Source organism: Staurois parvus, unplaced genomic scaffold, assembly GCF_062004578.1.
Source record: "Staurois parvus isolate SC_StPar_1 unplaced genomic scaffold, SC_StPar_1.0 ptg001008l, whole genome shotgun sequence".
Taxonomy (NCBI): domain Eukaryota; kingdom Metazoa; phylum Chordata; class Amphibia; order Anura; family Ranidae; genus Staurois; species Staurois parvus.
This window is the reverse complement of record NW_028318804.1, coordinates 1,199,354-1,223,626: the sequence shown is the minus strand read 5'-3', so window position 1 is coordinate 1,223,626 and position 24,273 is coordinate 1,199,354. Positions and strand designations below refer to the sequence as shown.

Here is a 24,273-nt window from a genome sequence, read left to right as displayed (position 1 = left end):
CTGAAATTTACGAAACAACAAAAATTTAGAAGAGATTTAGAGGACTGGGAGAAAGGTGAGATATTTGATCTAACTAATAGTAGAGGAAGGAGTCGATCAAAATGTAAAAAACATTTTTCTAGGAATAATAGAGGATATTCATCAATGAGTGAGGATGATGATGAAAGTAATAAGAGATCTGTCAGTTTTTTAGAGGAAAAAACAGATGGCGAGAACCATGGAATATTAAAACAAACAAACAAACAAATGAATGGGACAAAGGAAGAAAGAAACACCCCAATTGCTCTCAAACCATCCAATCAAAATCGAACCAGAAGTCACGAGATAAAGACTAACCAAGAGGGGGGAACGAATGACCTTAAGGTAATAAATCTTTCCAATTTTGTATTGAAAAAAAGACACTATGATTTACTGCGGAAAGGTCTAACTTTTTCTCCCACGGATAAAATGGACCTGTTTGAGGTCTATAAAGATTTAAACCTGTTTCTGAGAAAGATCCTTTTAAGAATTCCATATGTATCTAGAGAAGAACAAAATCCCTGTGATCTGAATTCAGAGAGGGAACAACAGGCATTAAGAGATCTCATTAGTCTCCTTGAGGAGACTCCCACAGACAGTGAATTTGGGGAGGGGGATGTTTCTAACAAGTGGAAAAGACACACTAGACTTAAAACTCCTTCTAGAAGAATGCCTAATATCAGGGAAAATAAATGGCTAAGTACTTTTTTAGATCTAGTACATGATGATCTTGGAAAAATAGACTGGACAATGAGGAACGCTGATAACCTCACTAGGGATGAAAGAATAGCCCTTAGGGAACTTAAAAATGCTAAAAACATTGTGATTAAAAAGAGTGATAAAGGGGGGAATGTAGTACTACTAGAGAGTGTGGAATATGAGAAGGAGGTGCTTAGACAGCTGAAGAGTCTGGATACATATCGCAAACTACATAACAACCCGTTCCCAAAACTTGTGGTTGATCTAAATAAAAAAGTGGGATTGGCACGTGAAGCAAACTTATTAACCAAACGGGAATGTGATATGCTGACAGTTGATACATATAATATTCCCACCTTCTATGTAATTCCAAAAATACATAAAAATCCCTCTCAACCACCGGGACGCCCTATAGTATCTGCTATTGGTGGCCCCCTGGAACCAATAGGTAAATTTGTAGACGACTTAATCAAGGATCTGGTCTTGGAACTCAGATCTTATGTAAGGGATACGGGGGATGTACTTAAAAAGATTCTAAATGTAAAAGTACCAGAAGGTGCACTCCTGGTGGGCATTGATGTGGAATCATTGTATACCTCCATCCCACACGTTTGGGGACAGAAAGCGGTGGCCCATTTTCTGGAGATATACTTTCCTGAAATGGAGGCTCAAAATGAATTTATATTGGATTTGCTTGAGTTTATGCTGACCCATAACTGTTTTCAGTTTCTGGGCTTCTTCTATCAGCAAATATGTGGTACCTCCATGGGAGCACCCTGGGCCCCGGCATTTGCATGTTTACATCTAGGTTTGTGGGAAGAGGAGCTAGTATATCCCTCCACTCCCTATAAACAATATGCAATAACCTGGTTGCGATACATTGATGATGTCCTAATGGTCTGGGATGGAGGTATGGATGAGCTTAAAAGCTTTATGGAATTTTTGAACAAGAATGATAGAAATATCAAACTCACTTACACAGTGGATAGAGAGGTGATAACTTTTTTGGATTTATCAATCTCTGTCCACGAAAATGAACTGGTCACTAAAACATTTAGAAGGGAAACAGCGGCCAATACACTTCTACATGCTAATAGCTATCACCCAATGAGTTTAAAACAGGGAATTCCTATTGGTCAGTTTCAGAGAATAAAAAGAAACTGTACAGAAGAATTAGAATATAGACATGAATCTATCCAGCTCTATAAGAGGTTCAGAGAGAGGGGCTATTCACATAGAACCCTAAGAAGAGCAAAAAGAAGAGCCCTCGGTAAAACAAGAGAGGAACTAATTAATAAATCAAAACCAAAGGCAGCTGTGAATACTGAAAACCAACCGGTAAGATTCATAACTAAATTTGGACAACAATGGGGTGAAGTCAAGAAGGCCCTGGACTCCCATTGGCATTTACTAACTCAAAATCCGCAGATAGCGAGAGTGGTAGGAGAGAGCCCCCATATGGTGGCAAAACGAACTCGGAATCTAAATGATATATTAGTACAATCAGAATTTCAGAGGGCACCACAAAGAAACTGGCTAACTAGGAGGACTGGCGTATATGGTATGTTTCCATGTGGTCATTGTCAGATTTGTCCATTTGTACATAAGTCCAATCAGTTCTTCAACAATGATAACTCTAGGATATTTCAAATACGAAGCTTCATTAACTGTTCTAGTAGTAAAATGATATACATGATAGAATGTCCATGTAAAAAGATATATATAGGTAAAACAAAAAGAAGCCTTAGGACTAGGATCAGTGAACATCTGAGAGACATTAGAAATGAAAATAGGAATGTAAGAAAGGGAGAAAAAGAGAACCCACTGGCACAACACTTTAAAGAAGTACACGGGGGCAAAACAGATGGTCTAAAAGTAAAAGGGATCTTCCTGCTGAATATTTCGGCTCGTCGGGGTGACTTTGACAAAGTCCTCCTACAAAAAGAAAAATTCTGGATCTATACCCTAGGGGCACTTGTCCCATCTGGACTAAATACAGAACTCAACTTTGGGGTGTTCTTGAAATGAATTCCCTTGAACTCTTTATATACCCTGAGTTATAATCTACATTGCGATATCATATATATGAATTAAATATGGGCTTCTGTGGACAAAATATGAATCTAACTATGCAATCTTCTTTACCCCTATTGGGTGGTGAGCATATACAATAATAGGACTGATATTGAAATTCTGGTAGCTGGACCTGGCTTTGATGTTTCCCTATGTGAACATGAAATATGCTAATAATAATCTCCTCTTTATTATCCTCTTGGAAGATGACTTGATCTATAGTAATTAGGCTCCTCTTCTACATCCAGCAATCATTTTAAAATTCAAGATATGTGTTTTAATTCACTTTGGATATTCCTAATGTAGTGATATTCTTTCAACACAAGATGGCGAGGTGGAGACTTTTTGGTATGCAATTAGTGCACCATATAAGGCAAAGGATTGAAGTCCCCTCCCAGTTCTGACGAAGTCTGCGGTGATTGGCGGACGAAACGCGTCAACGTATTGACGTCACTACGCTCGGCGTCTTCACTGGATGCGGCGCCCACGAGGTGGAAAGGAACGGCGGTGTCACAGCTCCCTGTTAGGTAGGCCCAAGACCCTCTGAGAACTACCAGTGGGCTATTATCACAGCGGTTCGCAAACGGCAATCCCTCAGGGAAACATACCTTCCACCGGTGGCAAGTTATTTAAAGCTTACGGCTGTTGAGATTTACAGAGCCTACATGGTGTTAATAGGGCATGTTTTATGGGCCTAATTTACCCTGTATACTCGGGGAATTTTTTGGAAATCCTCTTTGGAGGAGAATCTACATATATATACAGTTGCAAGAAAAAGTATGTGAACCCCTTGGGATTACGTGGAGTTTTGCATGAATTGGGCATAAAAATGTGCTCTGAATGTCATCTAAGTCACAACAATAGAAGAACACAGTCTGCTGAACATAATACTACACAAACATTAGATGTTGCCATGGTTTAATTGCACATAACATGTAAACATTCACAGTGCAGGGAGGAAAAAGTATGTGAGGCCCTAGCTTAATGACTTCTCCCAGAGCTAATTGGAGCCAGGAGTGAGCAAACCTTGACTCCAATCAGTGTGATGATATTGGATGTGTTGCTGACAGCTGTCCTGCCCTTAAAAAACACACACCTGTTTTGGGTTTACTGGTTTCAAGAAGCACTGTCTGATGTGAACCATGCCTCGCAGAAAAGAGCTCTCAGAAGACCTACGATCAAGAATTGTTGACTTGCATGAAGCTGGAAAGGGTTACAAAAGTATCTCCAAAAGCCTTGATGTTCATGTGTCCATGGTAAGACAGACTGTCTATAAATGGAGAAAGTTTAGCACTGTTGCTACTCTCCCTAGGCGTGGTCGTCCTGTAATAATGACTGCAAGAGCACAGCGCAGAATGCTGCATGAGGTAAAGAAGAATCCCAGAGTGTCAGCTAAAGACCTACAGAAATCTCTGGCACACGCTAACATTTTTGTTGACACATCTACAATAAGGAAAACATTAAACAAGAATGGAGTACATGGGAGGACACCATGGAGGAAGCCATTGCTGTCCAAAAAGAATATTGCAGCACGTTTGAAGTTTGCAAAAGAGCACCTGGATGTTCCACAGCACTACTGGCAAAATATACTGTGGACAGATGAAACCAAGATTGAGTTGTTTGGGAAGAACACACAACACTATGTGTGGAGAAAAAAAGGCACAGCACACCAACATCAAAACCTCATCCCCACTGTGAAACATGGCGGAGGGAGCATCATGGTTTGGGGCTGCTTTGCTGCCTCAGGGCCTGGATGGATTGTTGTCATTGATGGGAAAATGAATTACAGAGTTTATCAAGACATTTTGCAGGAAAACGTACGACCATCTGTCCGCCAAGTGAAGCTCCGCAGAGGATGGGTGATGCAACAGGACAATGACCCAAAGCATACAAGTAATTCAACAAAACAATGGCTGCAACAGCACAGAATACACCTTCTGGAGTGGCCCAGTCAGAGTCCTGACCTCAACCCATTTGAAATGCTGTGGCATGACCTTAAGAGAGCGATTCGCACCAGACATCCCAAGAATATTGCTACACTGAAACAGTTTTATGAAGAGGAATGGTCCAAAATGACTCCAGATCGTTGTGCAGGTCTGATCTGCAACTACAGGAAACGTTTGGTTGAGGTTATTGCTGCCAAAGGAGGGTCAACCAGTTATTAAGTCCAAATGTTCACATACTTTTTCCTCCCTGCACTGTGAATGTTTACATGTTATGTGCAATTAAACCATGGCAACATCTAATGTTTGTGTAGTATTATGTTCAGCAGACTGTGTTCTCCTATTGTTGTGACTTAGATGACGTTCAGAGCACATTTTATGCCCAATTCATGCAAAACTCCACATAATCCCAAAGGGTTCACATACTTTTTCTTGCAACTGTATATATATATACGCTATCCTATTCAGGTACTTTTTGCTGTGACATAGCCACATCCTTATAAAACCGCAAATAACCTTCTCTAATTGAGCAATTTTTGGAAACCCTTTATTGGGTATATTAAACTCAGGTATCTACGGCCTGCTATATGCTACATACACATTATATGTGTTTGAAATCCACGCATCGTGTATACCTGGTTCCTCACCCCCATATGCATCTTTGAAAAAGCATCAAGGACCTGATCTTATTTCAAGTCGACAGGAGTCTTCTTGATCCTTATTGATGGTAATATATCCACATTTTGTGTGTGTTTTGTTTTCGGGGTCACCTGATGCCCATGACCTATACATTTATTATCTTTTTCTATATATATCCTCAGAATCATTTGGTACTGTGGACCTTGTTTCATTTGGGGTGGTTATCCAGGAAGTCCCTACACTTGAGAAGCGGGTATGATAGTCTCACTATTGAGAAGGTAACAGCAGTATCCATTGACTATTGTGGAGGGAGGCCTGGTAAATTTTGGATGTGATTTGGTTTCCATATTTCTATACATATACTATGTATTTTTGTGTTCCAGCTTTTACATTTCAGGAGGTCCAAGACATATATTGGGAACACACCCACTGAATATATGGTTCACTCAAATATAAAGCGGGAAACCTACGGAAACCCAGGATAACTATTTCATCATTACACAACTCTGCCTTATATGGTGCTCTGTTGGCTAAGATGACCCTAAATTGAAGACGCTAAGTGTTTTTTAACATGATTTTATTTTTTTCATATGTACACCGTGCTCATGTTTAACCTCCCTATGATCTATGTGATCAAATAAAGTATTGTTAAAATTCCTTTGAATTCATATTACTCCGCGTGGATCATCTAGAAACCTTCTTTTTCAGATAGGGGTGCCCTTGTCACACTATCATATTGCTTAGTATGTTGTTCTTTGGGTTTATGTATCCACACTTATATAAGTGAGTCGGGGATATGCTAATGACATCAGTAATTCGTGTCATTTTTGGTGGCCTGCTTTTGCTTTATTGTTGTGTAGTGATGTCACTCCTGTATAATATAACTTCTATCTGGAGAGCGGTGATGTCACTCCTGTATAATATAACTTATATCTGGAGAGCGGTGATGTCACTCCTGTATAATATAACTTATATCTGGAGAGCGGTGATGTCACTCCTGTATAATATAACTTATATCTGGAGAGTGGTGATGTCACTCCTGTATAATATAAGTTATATCTGGAGAGCGGTGATGTCATTCCTGTATAATATATCTTATATCTGGAGAGCGGTGATGTCACTCCTGTATAATATAACTTATATCTGGAGAGCGGTGATGTCACTCCTGTATAATATAACTTATATCTGGAGAGCGGTGATGTCACTCCTGTATAATATAAGTTATATCTGGAGAGCGGTGATGTCATTCCTGTATAATATATCTTATATCTGGAGAGCGGTGATGTCACTCCTGTATAATATATCTTATATCTGGGGATCGGTGATGTCACTCCTGTATAATATATCTTATATCTGGAGAGCGGTGATGTCACTCCTGTATAATATATCTTATATCTGGAGAGCGGTGATGTCACTCCCGTATAATATATCTTATATCTGGAGAGCGGTGATGTCACTCCTCTATAATATATCTTATATCTGGAGAGCGGTGATGTCACTCCTGTATAATATATCTTATATCTGGAGAGCGGTGATGTCACTCCCGTATAATATATCTTATATCTGGAGAGCGGTGATGTCACTCCCGTATAATATATCTTATATCTGGAGAGCGGTGATGTCATTCCTGTATAATATAACTTATACAGTGCCTTGATAAAGTATTTATGTAATAAAGCATCTCCCTATGAGATTTTAATGCAGCAACCATATCATTACACATGTACTCAAAGGAACTTTTTTTAAAGCATATACTTTACTACATGGATGTCCATGTAATAAAGTATATGCTTTAAAAAAAAAGTTCTTTTGAGTACATGTGTAATGATATGGTTGCTGCATTAAAGTCCCATAGGGGGATTCTTTAAATCTATGTTGGGGACAAGCAGCTTGATACTCGATTTTCTGTTATGAAAAGTATTCATACCCCTTGAAATTTTCCACATTTTGTCATGTTACAATCAAAAACATAAATGTATTTTATTGGGATTTTATGTGATAGACCAACACAAAGTGGCACATAATTGTGAAGTTGAAGGAAAATGATAAATGGTTTTCAAATTTTTTTACAAATACCTGAAAAGTGTGGCATGCATTTGTGTTCAGCCCCCTTTACTCTGATACCCCTAACTAAAATCTAGTGGAACCAATTTCCTTCAGGAGTCGCGTAATTAGTAAATAGAGCCCACCTGTGTGTAATTTAATCTCAGTATAAATACAGCTGTTCTGTGAAGCCCTCAGAGGTTTGTTACAGAACATTAGTGAACAAATCACATCGTGAAGGCCAAGAAACATGCCAGACAGGTCAGGGATAAAGTTGTGGAGAAGTTTAAAGCAGGGTTATGTTATTAGGAAATATTCCAAGCTTTAAACATCTCATGAGCACTGTTCTGTTCTTTATAGAAGAGTGGCAAGAAGAAAGCCAATGTTGAAAGAAAGCCATAAGTAGTGCCAATTGCAGTTTGCAGGAAGCTATGTGGGGGGCACAGCGAACATGTGGAAGAAGGTTTTCTGGTCAGATGAGACCAAAATTGAACTTTATGGCCTAAAAGCAAAACGCTATGTGTGGTAGAAAACTAACTCTGCACATCACATGGATATGGAGCGACCTGGATCTGCTTAAAAGTGCTGGAAGACAGAGGTGGAGATCTTTGTACCATTATACCCTCCCGGGTTAAAGGGAAAAGTGCAGTTTGACCTGTTATTATGGATCAAACTTATAGGTGAGCACAATAGTGCGTTGGAGGTGGAAGAGCACTAAGGGTGACACAGGAGCACCGAACACGTTTATACAGCAGTGTGATTACACTGGTTCACTTAACCTCCCTGGCGGTATGATTATTTCAGATTTTTGGTGCTGAAAGCGGTACCATTATTGTGCATGGAAATTTGGCGTTTTGTATTGTAGGCTGTAATTCTTAGGAATAACTCACTGAAATCTGTCCGAACAAGAGTCTAGTAAACATCCCGGGTAGGATAAAATTTGAAACACGAAATCATAAATTATAATTTAATAAATAATCATAAAAAATAATATAATAATAATAAATTTAATTCCATAATCAAACCAAAAACACTGAAATGTGAAATATAGCGCCAAGTTCGTACATCACTGAGCAAAAGTCGCAAAATCGTTTTCAGTGTCTGATGATGAATTTCCCCCACGAATCATTATCACTCAATTCTGCAAGTGGTTCTGATTTACTATCGCTGTTCTCTAGCCGGTCTAAAACCGATTTTGACCTAAATGGACGCTTTTTGGACGCCATGGACGTTTCTCAGTTTCCAGGCAGAAAGAACGGTAAAAATGCAGGCAGGGCGCCGGACAAAGCACTTGGGACACAATGTATGTGAAATGGTTTGATACAGGAATGTTTTACTATGTCATTTTAGTGATTTTTGTGAATGTCACTTTTTGTCATTTTCAAATTTTCTGCCGTTCCGCCCCCCGTACGTCCCGACGCTCGCAGAGGACGGAACCCAGATGACAGATGCCTGCATCCGCCGGATTACATTGCCGGGGACACTGCAGGGGGGACATTGCGGGAACGCAGGACAAGGTAAGTGACCGAGGGATCGCGGAGCAACGCCGCATGGTAAGCCCGAGTGTAGCTCGGGGTTACCGCTTGTGGTACTGAAACTTTACCCCGAGCTACACTCGGGAATACCGCCAGGGAGGCTACAGTACAGCGGATTTAAAGGGACGGTCCACCACTATAGAGACTGTATCCAATCGACACTTTTTATTGGTGTATTTGTACAGGAAGTATACCACACAGGTCCACGTGATATGATTTAGGATTTAAAGGGACAGATCACTATTAAGTTTTTTTTGTGTATGTATGTGCACTATTTATGGTATATTTACAGCACTGGTTATGTGCAGTCTACATGGGAGTGTATATGTATGCATTGGAAGATATCACGAGTAGCATATGTTTACCCTCGAGCACAGTGGAGGTATTATCACTATTGACACAAGCACGTTTCAGATTGTAAGCGCTATTGTAATGTATTTAATATTTATTTATTGTTGCGCTGCATTTTTTCACTTTATATATTTTGTTATATGTGGGAACACATTATATGCTAGCTGCACATGTATTTAGGAGGATTTATTGCGCTGAAGGTTTATATACACATTGGTTTCTGGTTGTAACATGACAAAATGTGGAAAATTTCAAGGGGTGTGAATACTTTTTCAAGGCACTGTATCTGGAGAGCGGTGATGTTGCTCCTGTATAATATCTCATATATAAAGAGCGGGACATCACTCCTGTATATTATAACTTATATCTGGAGAGCGGTGATGTCACTCCTGTATATTATAACTTATATATGGAGAGCGGTGATGTCACTCCTGTATAATATAATATATAAAGAGTGATGACGTCACTCCTATATATTAGAACATATCTGAAGAGCGGTGATGTCACTCCCATATAATATAACTTATATCTGGAGAGCGGTGATGTCACTCCCGTATAATATAACATGTCTGGAGCAGGGGCGGCCTGACCATTTGGAAACTTGGGCACTGCCCAAGGGCCCGGGGTCCGTAGGGGGCCCCATGAGATGCCCGTGGTACCTTTTTCATAGGCTTTTTTGAGTTTGGGCAAGGACACGGGCCCCATGAGTTGTCAGTCCGCCCTTGGTCTGGAGAGTGGTGATGTCACTTCTGTATAATATATCTTATATCTGAAGAGCAGTGATGTCACTTCCTAATAATATATCTGGAGAGCGGTGATGTCACTCCCATATAATATATCTTATGTCTGGAGAGCGGTGATGTCACTCCTCTATAATATATCTTATATCTGGAGAGCAGTGATGTCACTCCTCTATAATATATCTTATATCTGGAGAGCAGTGATGTCACTTCCTTATTATATAACTTATATCTGGAGAGCGGTGATGTCACTTCTGTATAATATATCTTATATCTGGAGAGCGGTGATGTCACTCCCGTATAATGTATCTTATATCTGGAGAGCGGTGATGTCACTTCCTTATAATATAACATATCTGGAGAGCGGTGATGTCACTTCTGTATAATATAACTTATGTCTGGAGAGCGGTGATGTCACTTCCTTATAATATAACTTATATCTGGAGAGCAGTGATGTCACTCCTGTATAATATATCTTATATCTGGAGGGCGGTGATGTCACTCCTGTATAATATAACTTCTATCTGGAGAGCGATGATGTCACTCCAGTATAATATAACTTATATCTGGAGAGCGGTGATGTCACTTCCTTATAATATAACATATCTGGAGAGCGGTGATGTCACTTCCTTATAACATATCTGGAGAGCGGTGATGTCACTCCCATATAATATATCTTATATCTGGAGAGCGGTGATGTCACTCCTGTATAATATATCTTATATCTGGAGAGCGTTGATGTCACTCCTGTATAATATATCTTGTATCTGGAGAGCGGTGATGTCACTCCTGTATAATATATCTTGTATCTGGAGAGCGGTGATGTCACTCCTGTATAATATATCTTATATCTGGAGAGCGGTGATGTCACTCCTGTATAATATATCTTGTATCTGGAGAGCGGTGATGTCACTCCTGTATAATATATCTTGTATCTGGAGAGCGGTGATGTCACTTTTGTATAATATAACTTATGTCTGGAGAGCGGTTATTTCACTTCTATATGGACTCTGCACAGTGGCAGTTCTCTTGTCCTGTATGCTGGGTTTGGTTCTCAGCATGCATTTGTTAGTATAGATTCTGTATAAAAAATGATTATTGTGCACAGGATAGTTTTGTCTTTATTACAGAGGTTGCTTTAGGTTACTGCACGCTGATTCTTGTGTTATAGAACACAAGAATCATATCAGTATTTAGAGACATTTTGAAGATATGAAGCCGGGGATGAGGATGATGTTTTGTGTTCTTAGTATATTAGTTTTGTATGCTGAATTATGAATACAGAGGTATTGCAGTGGGCAATGTGCATGATGGCTCCTGTGTGCGGCCAGTCTGTGACAGCATCTCCTGTGATTGTATGTAAAGGAAATTTGTAAATCTCATCTCTGCATTACACTGAACAGGAAATATCAGAGGCAAGCTGAAACACAGCCTCCCCGATAGGCGCGCCTTCCGTACTGATTGCACAGAGGCTCTGGCACTGACTGCTGAGCTGCCCTCCCAGCTCCTTCTACACAGAGGCTCTGACACTGACTGCTGCACCTCACACTGACCCCGGACACTGTTCTCCATTACATTGGATACCCTTGTCCCTGTCCCTTGTCAGTGGCACTGCCCTCCCCAGTGTCACAGTGCGTTTGGTAGGCAACGGCTGGTCCTGAGCTGTAAAGGGGGCATCTTGCAGGTGATCTGTATGAGTTTCTGTGCTCCCCGGGGATGAGGATGACAGTGGATGTGGCCCCCTATCACAAAGTTCTTTGAGGATTGCCAGGTAAGATGTCTATTCCTGCTTATATTCCTGTATTCGTGTTAGTATTAGTTATGGGATCCCTCTGTTAGTGTCAGATATGAGATCCCTCTGTTAGTGTCAGATATGAGATCCCTCTGTTAGTGTCAGATATGAGATCCCTCTGTTAGTGTCAGATATTAGATCCCTCTGTTAGTGTCAGATATTAGATCCCTCTGTTAGTGTCAGATATGAGATCCCTCTGTTAGTGTCAGATATTAGATCCCTCTGTTAATGTCAGATATTAGATCCCTCTGTTAGTGTCAGATATTAGATCCCTCTGTTAGTGTCAGATATTAGATCCCTCTGTTAGCACTACATTTGAGATCCCTCTCTTTGTATTGGATGTGAGACCCATATGTTAGTATCGGATATAAGATCCCTCTTAGTGTTGGGTATGAGATCCCTCTCTTAGTACTGGATAGGAGATACCTTTGTATTGGATGTGAGACCCCATGTTAGTATCGGATGTAAGATCCCTCTGTTAGTACTGAGTACGAGGTTTTAGTATCATGTACGAGATTCCTCTGTTAGTGCTGGGTATGAGATACTTCTGTTTTTTATTGGATGTGAGACCCCTCTATTAGTATCCGATATAGAATCCCTCTGGTGGTATCCGATATAGGATCTGTATGTTAGTATTAGGTATAAGATCCCTCTGTTAGCACTGGATGAGATCCCTCTGTTATTATCTGATATAAGATCCCTGTGTTAGTGTTAGGTATGAGATCTCCCTGTTAGTATCAGATATGAAATCCTATTGTTAGTGTCCAATATAAAGATTCCTCTGTTAGTATCTGGTATGAGATTTCCCTGATAGTATTGGATATGAGGTCCTACTGTTAGTGTCGGATATGAGATCCCTCTGTTAGTATCGGATATAGGATCCTATTGTTAGTATCTGATAAAATATTCCAGGTATGAGATCTCCCTGTTAGTATCAGCTATGAGATCCCTCTCTTCGTATAAGATATGAGACCCTTCTCTTTGTATCGGGCATGAGACCCCTCTCTTAGTATCGGGCATGAGACCCCTCTCTTAGTATCGGGCATGAGACCCCTCTCTTAGTATCGGGCATGAGACCCCTCTCTTAGTATCGGGTATGAGACCCCTCTCTTAGTATCGGGCATGAGACCCCTCTCTTAGTATCGGGCATGAGACCCCTCTCTTAGTATCGGGCATGAGACCCCTCTCTTAGTAACGGGCTCGAGATCCCTCTCTTAGTATCGGATATGAGATCCCTCTCTTAGTATCGGTTATGAGATCCCTCTCTTAGTATCGGGTATGAGATCCTCTCTTAGTATCGAGTATGAGATCCTCTCTTAGTATCGGGTATGAGATCCTCTCTTAGTATCGGGTATGAGATCCTCTCTTAGTATCGGGTATGAGATCCCTCTCTTAGTATCGGGCATGAGATCCCTCTCTTAGTATCGGGTATGAGACCCCTCTCTTAGTATCGGGTATGAGATCCCTGTCTTAGTATCGGGTATGAGACCCCTCTCTTAGTATCGAGTATGAGACCCCTCTCTTAGTATCGGGTATGAGATCCCTGTCTTAGTATCGGATATGAGATCCCTCTCTTAGTATCGAGTATGAGACCCCTCTCTTAGTATCGGGTATGAGACCCCTCTCTTAGTATCGGGTATGAGACCCCTCTCTTAGTATCGGGTATGAGACCCCTCTCTTAGTATCGGGTATGAGATCCCTCTCTTAGTATCGGGTATGAGATCCCTCTCTTAGTATCGGGTATGAGATCCCTCTCTTAGTATCGGGCATGAGATCCCTCTCTTAGTATCGGGCATGAGACCCCTCCCTTAGTATCGGGCATGAGACCCCTCTCTTAGTATCGGGCATGAGACCCCTCTCTTAGTATCGGGCATGAGATCCCTCTCTTAGTATCGGGCATGAGATCCTCTCTTAGTATCGGGCATGAGATCCCTCTCTTAGTATCGGGTATGAGATCCCTCTCTTAGTATCGGGCATGAGATCCCTCTCCTAGTATCGGGTATGAGATCCCTCTCTTAGTATCAGGTATGAGATCCTCTCTTAGTATCGGGTATGAGATCCCTCTCTTAGTATCGGGTATGAGACCCCTCTCTTAGTATCGGGTATGAGACCCCTCTCTTAGTATCGGGTATGAGACCCCTCTCTTAGTATCGGGTATGAGATCCCTCTCTTAGTATCGGGCATGAGATCCTCTCTTAGTATCGGGCATGAGATCCCTCTCTTAGTATCGGGCATGAGATCCTCTCTTAGTATCGGGCATGAGATCCCTGTCTTAGTATCGGGTATGAGACCCCTCTCTTAGTATCGGGTATGAGATCCCTCTCTTAGTATCGGGCATGAGATCCCTCTCTTAGTATCGGGTATGAGATCCCTCTCCTAGTATCGGGTATGAGATCCCTCTCTTAGTATCGGGTATGAGATCCCTCTCCTAGTATCGGGTATGAGATCCCTCTCCTAGTATCGGGTATGAGATCCCTCTCTTAGTATCGGGCATGAGATCCCTCTCTTAGTATCGGGTATGAGATCCCTCTCTTAGTATCGGGCATGAGATTCCTCTCTTAGTATCGGGTATGAGATCCCTCTCTTAGTATCGGGTATGAGATCCCTCTCTTAGTATCGGGCATGAGATCCCTCTCCTAGTATCGGGTATGAGATCCCTCTCTTAGTATCGGGCATGAGATCCCTCTCTTAGTATCGGGCATGAGATCCCTCTCTTAGTATCGGGCATGAGATCCCTCTCTTAGTATCAGGTATGAGGTCCCTCTTGGCTGCTTATGGGTGTATGAAGTTGCCTACAGAGAATGGGTGACATTGAGTGGTGACATTGAGCTTGTCTCCATTTTCCTGTTCTTTCTTGCTATATTATCTGATGAACCTGTCTGTGACTGTTAGTTTGATGTCCCTGGCAGTGGGAAGTGACAGCCGGTGGTGATTTGTCACCTAGTTTCAGTTATCTATATGAAGCAGCTGTGTGGGGTCCCGGTGACATACAGGAACCCACCCTCCCCCTTCCTGCCCTCTGCACACTTGTTGTGTCTCCACAGATACAGAAAACAGGAAAATTTGGCCGGACAGGACAAGGACAGGATGAGAGGTGTGTGTGTTGGGGGGGATGGGGGAGCGTATTGGGGACCCGGACTCCAAGGGCCCAGCCATTTCCTCTTTTGTCATCTTGAACACACTGCTATAGATTGCTAGCTTTCTGGCTCCAGTTGACGTTCCTAGACTGGAATTCTGGAAGGTTGAGGCTGGTTGTTCCTCTTAGAATATTTAGTTGGGGCTGATTTAGGAGAACTGGATGCTTTGCCAATAGTACCCAAGCAGATTATTTTTCATTTTCTGTAAGTCACTGCAACGTCTGTGGCGGGGTCTGCACTGTATGCACCGGGTTCCCCTTACTCTGTACTCACTTAGAACAGGATGCGTTGTGTTTTCTGGTTTTCCTGTGCGTGCTTACAGGAAGCAATGTGGTGAGCCCCTCTTCCACCTAAGAGTTTGCTGCACCTTGGTCCTCAGCTCTATGTATTGGGGTGCCTTCACACTCCATTCTGCACCCCTGTCCTAGAGCCCGAGTATTGGGGTGCCCCGACTGCAATCCACACCCCTATACTGAGGCCTGTGTACTGGGGTGACCCAACTCCAGTCTGCACCCCTTTTTCTGAGATTTGTGTTTCAGGGTGCCCCCTCAGTCCAGTTTGCACCCCTGTCCTGAGACCTGCGTAGGGGGGTGCCCCCACTCAAGTCTGTGTTGCTTTCTATGAAATCTCTGTTTCAGGGTGTCCCCATGCTCCAGGCTGTACCCCTGTGCTGAGTTTTTTTTTCTAAATATCCCAACACCAGTCTGCACCCTTTTTTCTGAGGCCTGTGTTTTAGGGTGCCTCACACTCCAGTCTGCACCCCTGTCCTGAGGCCTATGTACTGTGGTGCCCCCACTCCAGCCTGTACTTCTTTTTCCTAGGCCTGTGTTTCAAGATGCCACACACTTCAGTCTACATCCCTGTCATGAGGCTTTTTTATTGGGGTTATCTACAGTATTCCAATCTGCACCTCTTTTTCTGAGGCTTGTGTTTCAGGCTGTCCAACACATTTATGTCTGCACTCCTGTTCTGAGGTCTGTGTATTGGGGTGCCCCCAATCCAATCTGCGTCCCTTTTAATGAGGCCTGTATTGTAGGGTGCCCCACAATTCTGTCTGCACCCCCTTCCTTAAGGCCTGTAAGTCTATACCCATTTCCTTGAAGCATGTTGTATGTGTAGTCTGTGAACAAAGTGAAGTGGTTGTTGGCTTTTATTGCTTATCTGTCCATTTGCAACTGGTTTGGCTCTGTTCTGGGTGTCTCCTCCGTGTGTGAGTCAGCGTGGTGCCAACGATAATTACAGCCTGGCTTCAGATTATTATTGTCATAACACACATGAATTCACAATTTCATTTTTCATCTGCTGTTCATTGGATGTTATACTAGCTGATGTCGGGTAAGTGATCCCACTCTTGTGTCTGCTGAGCGGTCCCTCGCTGGGGTCTGCTGAGCGGTCCCTCGCTGGTGTCTGCTGAGCTGTCCCTTTCTGGTGTCTGCTGAGTGGTCCCTCGCTGCTGTCTGCTGAGCGGTCCCTTGCTGCTGTCTGCTGAGCGGTCCCTTGCTGGTGTCTGCTCAGCGGTCCCTTGCTGGTGTCTGCTGAGCGGTCCCTTGCTGGTGTCTGCTGAGTGGTCCCTCGCTGGTGTCTGCTGAGCGGTCCCTCGCTGGTGTCTGCTGAGCTGTCCCTTTCTGGTGTCTGCTGAGCGGTCCCTCTCTGGTGTCTGCTGAGCGGTCCCTCACTGGTGTCTGCTGAGCGGTCCCTTGCTGGTGTCTGCTGAGCGGTCCCTCGCTGGTGTCTGCTGAGCGGTCCCTCGCTGGTGTCTGCTGAGTGGTCCCTCGCTGGTGTCTGTTGAGTGGTCCCTCGCTGGTGTCTGCTGAGTGGTCCCTCGCTGGTGTCTGCTGAGCGGTCCCTTTCTGGTGTCTGCTGAGCGGTCCCTTTCTGGTGTCTGCTGAGCGGTCCCTCACTAGTGTCAGGTTAGGTGACTCCTTCCCACAGTAGGGTCTGGTAAGTGATCCTTCACTGCTGTTAGATATGTGACCCTCTTCTCATACTGGTGTTGGTTAAACTATCCTTCCTTGGTTTCTGGGAAGTGATCCCATGGCAGTTTCTGGGAAGTGATCCCATGGCAGTTTCTGGTAAGTGATCCCAATAGTGCTATCTGGTAAGTGGTCCACCACTAGTGCCTGGAACATGATCCCTCATTGACAACTTGTAAGTGATCCCTGGTCCAGCTACATGGTACATTGTACATAATTGCAGCAGTAAAACAGGCAGGTGGGAGTAAGAAGTGAAAGTTTTTTTCAACTCTCTCCCCAATCATCCCTCCCTTGAATGTGAACTATGTTAGCTATGTGTGCAGGTCTGTTCTTGCATTCAGCAGGAATATGAATCTGGAAGTGAATAATATTTTTTTTGAGCCATGCTAGGCCTCATCTAAATTTTCCTTCTTATCTTTATAGGTCAGCAGACGGTCAGGATGCTGAAGGCCAGCTCTGCGGACAAGGACTATGTGCTGGTAGAACACGGCTTTGAATACACAGCCAAAGATGGCACAGTTGTATCCATAAAACCCCATGAGAGGTATATTCTTCTAAAGAAGACCAATGAGCACTGGTGGCAGGTGTGCCAGGACTACAAAACCAAACCTTTCTACATTCCTGCCAAATATGTCAAAGTTCTGTCACCCTTTTCCCAGAATGACACTGGGATTCCTCAGGCTGGTTCAGAGGAAACGATGGATGTTCCCAGTACGGAATACAGCTACAAATTTGTGCCAGCTAGAGCCGATGCTAACGTCAGTATCCAGCACTCCAGCATTGCACTGGGTGCTGGCACGCATTCTCTTGTTGACATATCTGTAATAAAGGAAGATCTAGCTGAAGGAAAACCTCTATTGGATAAAAGGGACACTGGGCATACGCTGGGTTCACTGAGAACGTTCCAGAATTCCAGAAAGGTTCTGGACCCTCTAAAACGTATTAGCTATATGTGTCCCCCAGATTTTCAACCCAGTATCAGGCCATCCCAATCTCTAAACGACCTACAGGTGATCAAACCTGAACCCCCTGTACCCATTCCCCAGCAACTAAATGTCCATGGTATAATTGAGCAGCTGTCCATCCAAGAGAGCCAGAAGGCTGGAGCTCAGGGAGATTTACCTCCAGAAAAGGTAGGTGAACAACTGTATGATATTTGTGACTTCCTGTACTTACCTGTGATTAATATCCTATTTATCTGTACTTACCTGAGATTGGTGACTTGTGGTCTATACTTACCTGGGATTGGTAACTTGTTCTCTGTACTGACCTGTGTTTGGTGATCTGTTCTCTGAGCTGACCCATGTACTGACCAATGAGCACTAGTGTTCCAGGATTACAAGTTTCTGCCAGCCAAAGCTGGTGTTAATGCCACTCTTCAGCATTCCAGCATAGCACTGGGTGCTGTTAAAGATTCTGTCTGTGACATATCTGTACTAAGGAAGGGTCTGGCTGAAATAAAACCCTTTACTGGATACAAGGGACATGAGTACATAGGGTGGGTCCACTCAGAACATTCCACAATTCAAAAAAGATTCTGGACCCTCTAAAATGTATTAGTTATATGTGTCCCCCTGAGTTTCATCCCAGTATAAGGCCATCCCAATCTCTAAACGACAGGTGATTCATTCTGAACCCCTTGTACCCAATCCTTGGCAGCCAGATGTCCAAGGCAAAATGGACCAGCTGTCCATCCAAGAGAGCCGAAAAGCTGGCGCTAAAGCAGACCCATGCCCTGAAAAGGTAGGAGAACAACTGTATGATACATGAGATCTTCTGTACTGACCTATGATTAATATCCTGTTCTCTATACTTACCTGGGATTGGTGATTTGTGTTCTGTACTTACCTCTGATTGGTGACCTATATCTGTACTCACATGTGTTTGGTGATCTGTTCTCAGTTCTGACCTGGGATTCATGGCCTGTTCTCTGTGCTTACCTGGGATTGGTAACCTGTTCTCTTTAGTGACCTGGAATTAGTGATATGTAACTAGTGACGTGCTATCTGTACTGACCTGGGAATCAGAGAACACTCTGTGCTGACCAATGAGCACTAGTATTTGGTGACCTATCTAGGATTTCTGACCTGTTCTCCATACTGACCTGGGATTGGTGGCCTGTTCTCCCTACTGACCTGGGATTCGTAATCTGTTAACTGGATTGATGTGTGATTACCAACTTAGTGACTTGCTATATCTCTACATACCTGTGATTTGTGATCTGTTATCTGTACTGATCTGTATTTGGTGATCTGTTCTATGAGCTGCCCTGTGTACTGACCATTGAACACTAGTGCCAAGTGTGCAAGGACTACAAGTCAAATTCTTTCTATATTTTACCAAAATATGTCAAAGTCCTTTTACTCCTTTCCCATAATTACACACTGGGATTCTCTGGGCTGGTTCAGAGGAGATGATGGATTTTCCCAGTATGAAAGATATAATTAAAACTTTCTGCCAGCTAGAGCCGGTGTTAATGCCACTCTCCAGTTTCACCATTGCTCTTGATACTGTTACAGAATATTTCATTGACATATCTGTGCTAAGGGAGGAACTGGCTGAAAGAGAACCCTTGCTGGATAAAGGGGACACTGGACATACGCTGGGTCTACTCAGAACATTCCAGAATTCCAAAAAGCTTCCTGACCCTCTGAAATGTATTTGGTATGCTATATCTGTTCTGAATTTCCACCCATTATAAGGCCACCCCAATCTCTAAATGATTTACAGATGATCAAGTCTGAACCCCCTGTACCCAATCCTGGGCAGTCCGACATCCAAGGTAAAATGAACCAGGTATTCCTTCAAGAGAGCCATATGGCTGGGGCTAAAGGAGTCTCCTCTCCAGAAAAAGTAGGTGAATAGCTGTATTATGCGCGTGACCTCCCATACTGACCTATAATTGATAATCTGTTCTCTGTACTTGCCTGTGATTGATGATTTGTGCTCTATACTTACCGGGGATTGCTGCCCTGTTCTCTTTACTGAACTGGAATTGGTGACCCGTTCTCTTTACTGACATGGAATTGGTGAGTGGTTATTTGTACTAACCTGGGATTGGTGATCCGTTCTCTGTACTGACCTGGGATTGGTGATCCGTTCTTTGTACTGACCTGAGATTGGTGATCTGTTCTCTGTACTGACCTGAGACTGGTGATCTGTTCTTTGTACGGACCTGAGATTGGTGATCTGTTCTTTGTACTGACCTGAGATTGGTGATCTGTTCTCTGTACTGACCTGGGATTGGTGATCTGTTCTCGGTACTGTCCTGGGATTGGTGATCTGTTCTCTGTACTGACCTGGGATTGGTGATCTGTTCTCGGTACTGTCCTGGGATTGGTGACCTGTTCTCTGTACTATCCTGTGATTGATGATTTGTGCTCTGTACTTACCGGGGATTGCTACCCAGTTCTCTTTACTGAACTGGAATTGGTGACCCGTTCTCTTTACTGACATGGAATTGGTGAGCGGTTCTTTGTACTAACCTGGGATTGGTGATCCGTTCTCTGTACTTACCTGAGATTGGTGGTCTGTTCTCTGTACTGACCTGAGATTGGTGATCTGTTCTTTGTACTGACCTGGGATTGGTGATCTGTTCTCTGTACTGACCTGGGATTGGTGACCTGTTCTCGGTACTGACCTGGGATTGGTGACCTGTTCTCGGTACTGACCTGGGATTGGTGACCTGTTCTCGGTACTGACCTGGGATTGGTGACTTGTTCTCGGTACTGACCTGGGATTGGTGATCTGTTCTCGGTACTAACCTGAGATTGGTGATCTGTTCTCGATACTGACTTGTATTTGGTAATCTGTTCTCTGAGTTGACCTGTGTACTGATCAATGAGCACTAATGTTGGGTTTACAAGGACTACAAGCCAAATGCTTTCTATATTCTAGCAAAACATGTCAATGTCCTTTCACCCTCTTCCCAGAATTACATTGGGATTCTCTGGGCTGGTTAAGAGGAGATGATGAACATTCTCAGTATGAAATATAACTACAAAATTTTGACAGCCAGAGCCGGTCTCAATGCCAACCCCCAGCGTTCCAGCATCGCACTGGGTGCTGTCACAGATTCTTCTTGTATTCGTATTTGTAATAAGAGGAACGGGCTGAATGAAAACCTTTACTGGATAAAGGGCACTTTGGACATACACTGGGTCCACTCAAAACATTCCACAATTCCAAAAAGGTTTTGGACCCTTTAAAATGTATTCATTATATGTTTCCCCCTGAACCTAGTATAAGACCATTCCAATCTCTAAATGATCTACAGGTGATTAAGTGTGAACCCCCTGTAACCAATCTCTGGCAGGCAGACGTCCAAGGCAAAATGGACCAGCTGTCCATCCAAGACAGCCATATGGCTGGGGCTAAAGGAGTCTCCTCTCCAGAAAAGGTGGGTGAACAACTGTATGATACTTGTGACCTCCTATACTGACCTATGATTAACATCCTGTTCTCTGTACTTACCTGGGATTAGTAACCTTTGCTCTGTCCATACTTACGATTGCTGACCTGTTCTCTTTACTGAGCTGGAATTGGTGACCTGTTCTCCGTGTAGACCTGGGATTTGTTACCTGTACTGACCTGTGTTTGGTGATCTGTTCTCTGAACTGGCATGTGATTGGTGATCTGTTCTCTGTACTGATCTGTGGTTGGCGACCTGTTATCTGTACTCACCTGTGTTTGGTGATCTGTTCTCTGAACTGGCATGTGATTGGTGATCTGTTCTCTGTATTGATCTGTGGTTGGCAACTTGTTATCTGTACTGACCTGGAATTGGTGACCTTTTCTCCGTATAGACCTGGGATTGGTGATCTATCCTCTGTACTGATCTGTGGTTGGCGACCTGTTTTCTGTACTGACCTGTGTTTGGTGATCTGTTCTCCAAACTGACATGTGATTGGTGATCTGTTCTCTGAACTTGCATGCATACTGACCAATGAGCATGTCAAATTCTTTCTATATTGTAGCAAAATATGTCAAAGTCCTTTCACCCTTTTCTCAGAATTACACTGGGATGTTCCAGGCTGTTTCAGAGGAGATGATGGACATTCCCAGTATGGACTATAACTACAATTGTTTGCCAGCCAGAGTTGGTGTTAAAGCCAATCTCAATTGTTTCAGCATTGAGCTGGGTGCTGGCACATATTCTCTTTGTGACATATCTGTAATAAGGGAGGATCTGACTGAAGGAAAAGCCTTACTTCATAAAAGGGACATAGGACATATGATGGGTCCAATCAGATTTTGCACGATTCCAAAAAGATTCTAAACCCTCTAAAACAGATTAGTTATATGTGTTCCCCTGAATTTCAACCCATTGTCAGGCCATCCCAATCTCTAAATGATCTACAGGTGATAAAGTCTGAACCCCTTGTACCCAATCCCCGGCAGCCAAACATCCAAGGCAAAATGGAGCAGCTGTCCATTCAAGAGAGCCATATGGCTGAGGCTAAGGAAGACATATCTGCAAAAAAGGTAGGAGAACAACTGTATGAGATTTGTGACCCCCTTTGCTTGCTTATGATTAACTTCACATTCTCTGCACTTACCTTGGACTGGTGACCTGTTAACTTTACAGATCTGTGATTGGTAAACTGTTATCCATACTAACCTGGATTTGTGATCTGTACTCTGTGCCGACCTGTGCAGTGACCAACAAGCACTACTGTTAGGTGTTCCAGGAATACTAGTCATATTCTTTCTATATTCCAGCATAATATGTCAAAGTCCTGCCATCCTTTTCCCAGAATTACACTGGGAAACTTCGGGCTGGGTCATAGGAGATGATGGACATTCCCAATACAGAGTATAATTACACAGTTCTTTTCCTATGTACTATTCTCCAGCATTTCAGTATCGCGCTGGGTGCTGGCACACATTCTGTCTGATATATCTAAAAGGCTGAAAACACTTGAGCGATTTGTAGCTTGAAGCTCAAAAACTCTTGTGGAGAAAAAAAAAATCAATTATTTTCAGTGGAGATGGTTCACATCTCCATTCCAAGTCGCCTGCAGCCAAACGCTCAAACAGGTTCTGGAGGTTTTTTTGTCGCTCAATTCGGACAGATTTTCGTGTTTTTGAGCATTTTTAATTCCATAGACATTAATGGAAACACAAAATTTGCTCGTTTGTGCTCGATTTTCTGCTATAATGAGAAAATGTTAAAAAAAATATATATGCATAAAAAAATGTAAAATAAATACACAAATAAATTAAAATATTCATAAATAATTAAAATAAATTATTAATATATAATAATAAATTGTAATTAACCCTCAAACTTAACTCCCTAACCCTTAAACAAAATATATTAAAAAAAATGATTGATAAATAATGAAGATGATAATAATAACAATAATAATGTATTATTCATATTATTCTTATTAATATTATTATTAATACTAATAATTAATTTTTTTAAGGGTTAGAGGAATAACTATTTATGTATTATTACATATTCATTTATTGTGTTTATTATTTATGATTATTTTTTATTTATTTTTACATTTATTTCTTAATTTATTATTGTTAGTATTATTAACACCCTAACCCTAACATTCAGTAATAAGACAATACATAAAACATTACCCCACTCTACCCTACTGTAACAAAAAAAATTATAATAACTGAATAATAATTTAAGAAAAAGAAATAAAAGCTGATGGAAAAGCTAAAGAAGCTGAAAAATAGCAACAAATGATGCAGCAGATGATATTTTCTCCATTGGCTAATTTAAAAAAAAAAATGGTAAAGCTCAAAAACAGCCTGAAAACCGCTGTATGAAAATGTGCAAAAATCGTGCGAAAATAGCTCAAAGACGCTACTCTCAAGTGTGAATCCAACCTAATAAGGGAGGATGTGGCTGAAGGAAAATCCTTACTGGATAAAAGGAACACTGAACATATACTTGGTTCCCTCATAACTTTCCATAATTCCAGATTCTGGGCTCTTTAAAACGTATTGGTTATATGTGCCCCCCCCCTGAATGTTAGACCAGTATCAGGCCATCGCAATCTCTAAATGATCTACAGGTGGTCAAGTGTGAACTCTCTGTACCCAATCCTCAGCAGCCAGATATCCAAGGCAAAATGGGGCAACTGTGCATCCAAGAGAGCCATATTGCTGGGGCAAAGGGAGAATCTGCAAAAAAGGTATGTGACCAACTGCATGATACTTGCGACCTCCTGGGATTGGTGACTTGTGCTCTGTACTTACCTGGAATTGATGACCCCTTATCTTTGTTGATCTGTTATCTATACTTACTTGGGATTGTTGACCTATTCTCTGTACTGACGTGTTTTGACCACTGGGCACTAGTGGC

At 42.4% G+C, this 24,273-nt stretch overlaps 1 protein-coding gene across 5 annotated transcripts in view; it reads left to right on the top strand.

Moving 5' to 3' along the window:
• Positions 1–11,459: 11,459 nt before the first annotated feature.
• LOC149441274 (uncharacterized) overlaps positions 11,460–24,273 on the top strand; it is an 81,465-nt gene continuing 68,651 nt past the window's right edge. Inside the window, exons 1-6 of one of the 5 annotated variants that reach the window (XM_089657538.1) lie at positions 11,460–11,812; positions 17,367–18,076; positions 19,674–19,796; positions 21,259–21,342; positions 22,305–22,427; positions 23,984–24,103. In XM_089657538.1, coding sequence (XP_089513664.1) covers positions 17,384–18,076; positions 19,674–19,796; positions 21,259–21,342; positions 22,305–22,427; positions 23,984–24,103 — 1,143 coding nt within the window. In that variant the 5' untranslated portion in view covers positions 11,460–11,812; positions 17,367–17,383. Of the gene's footprint in view, positions 11,813–17,366; positions 18,077–19,673; positions 19,797–21,219; positions 21,343–22,304; positions 22,428–23,983; positions 24,104–24,273 lie in introns of all 5 variants that reach the window. The other 4 variants (XM_089657537.1, XM_089657541.1, XM_089657540.1 and 1 more) reach the window with 4 other exon arrangements.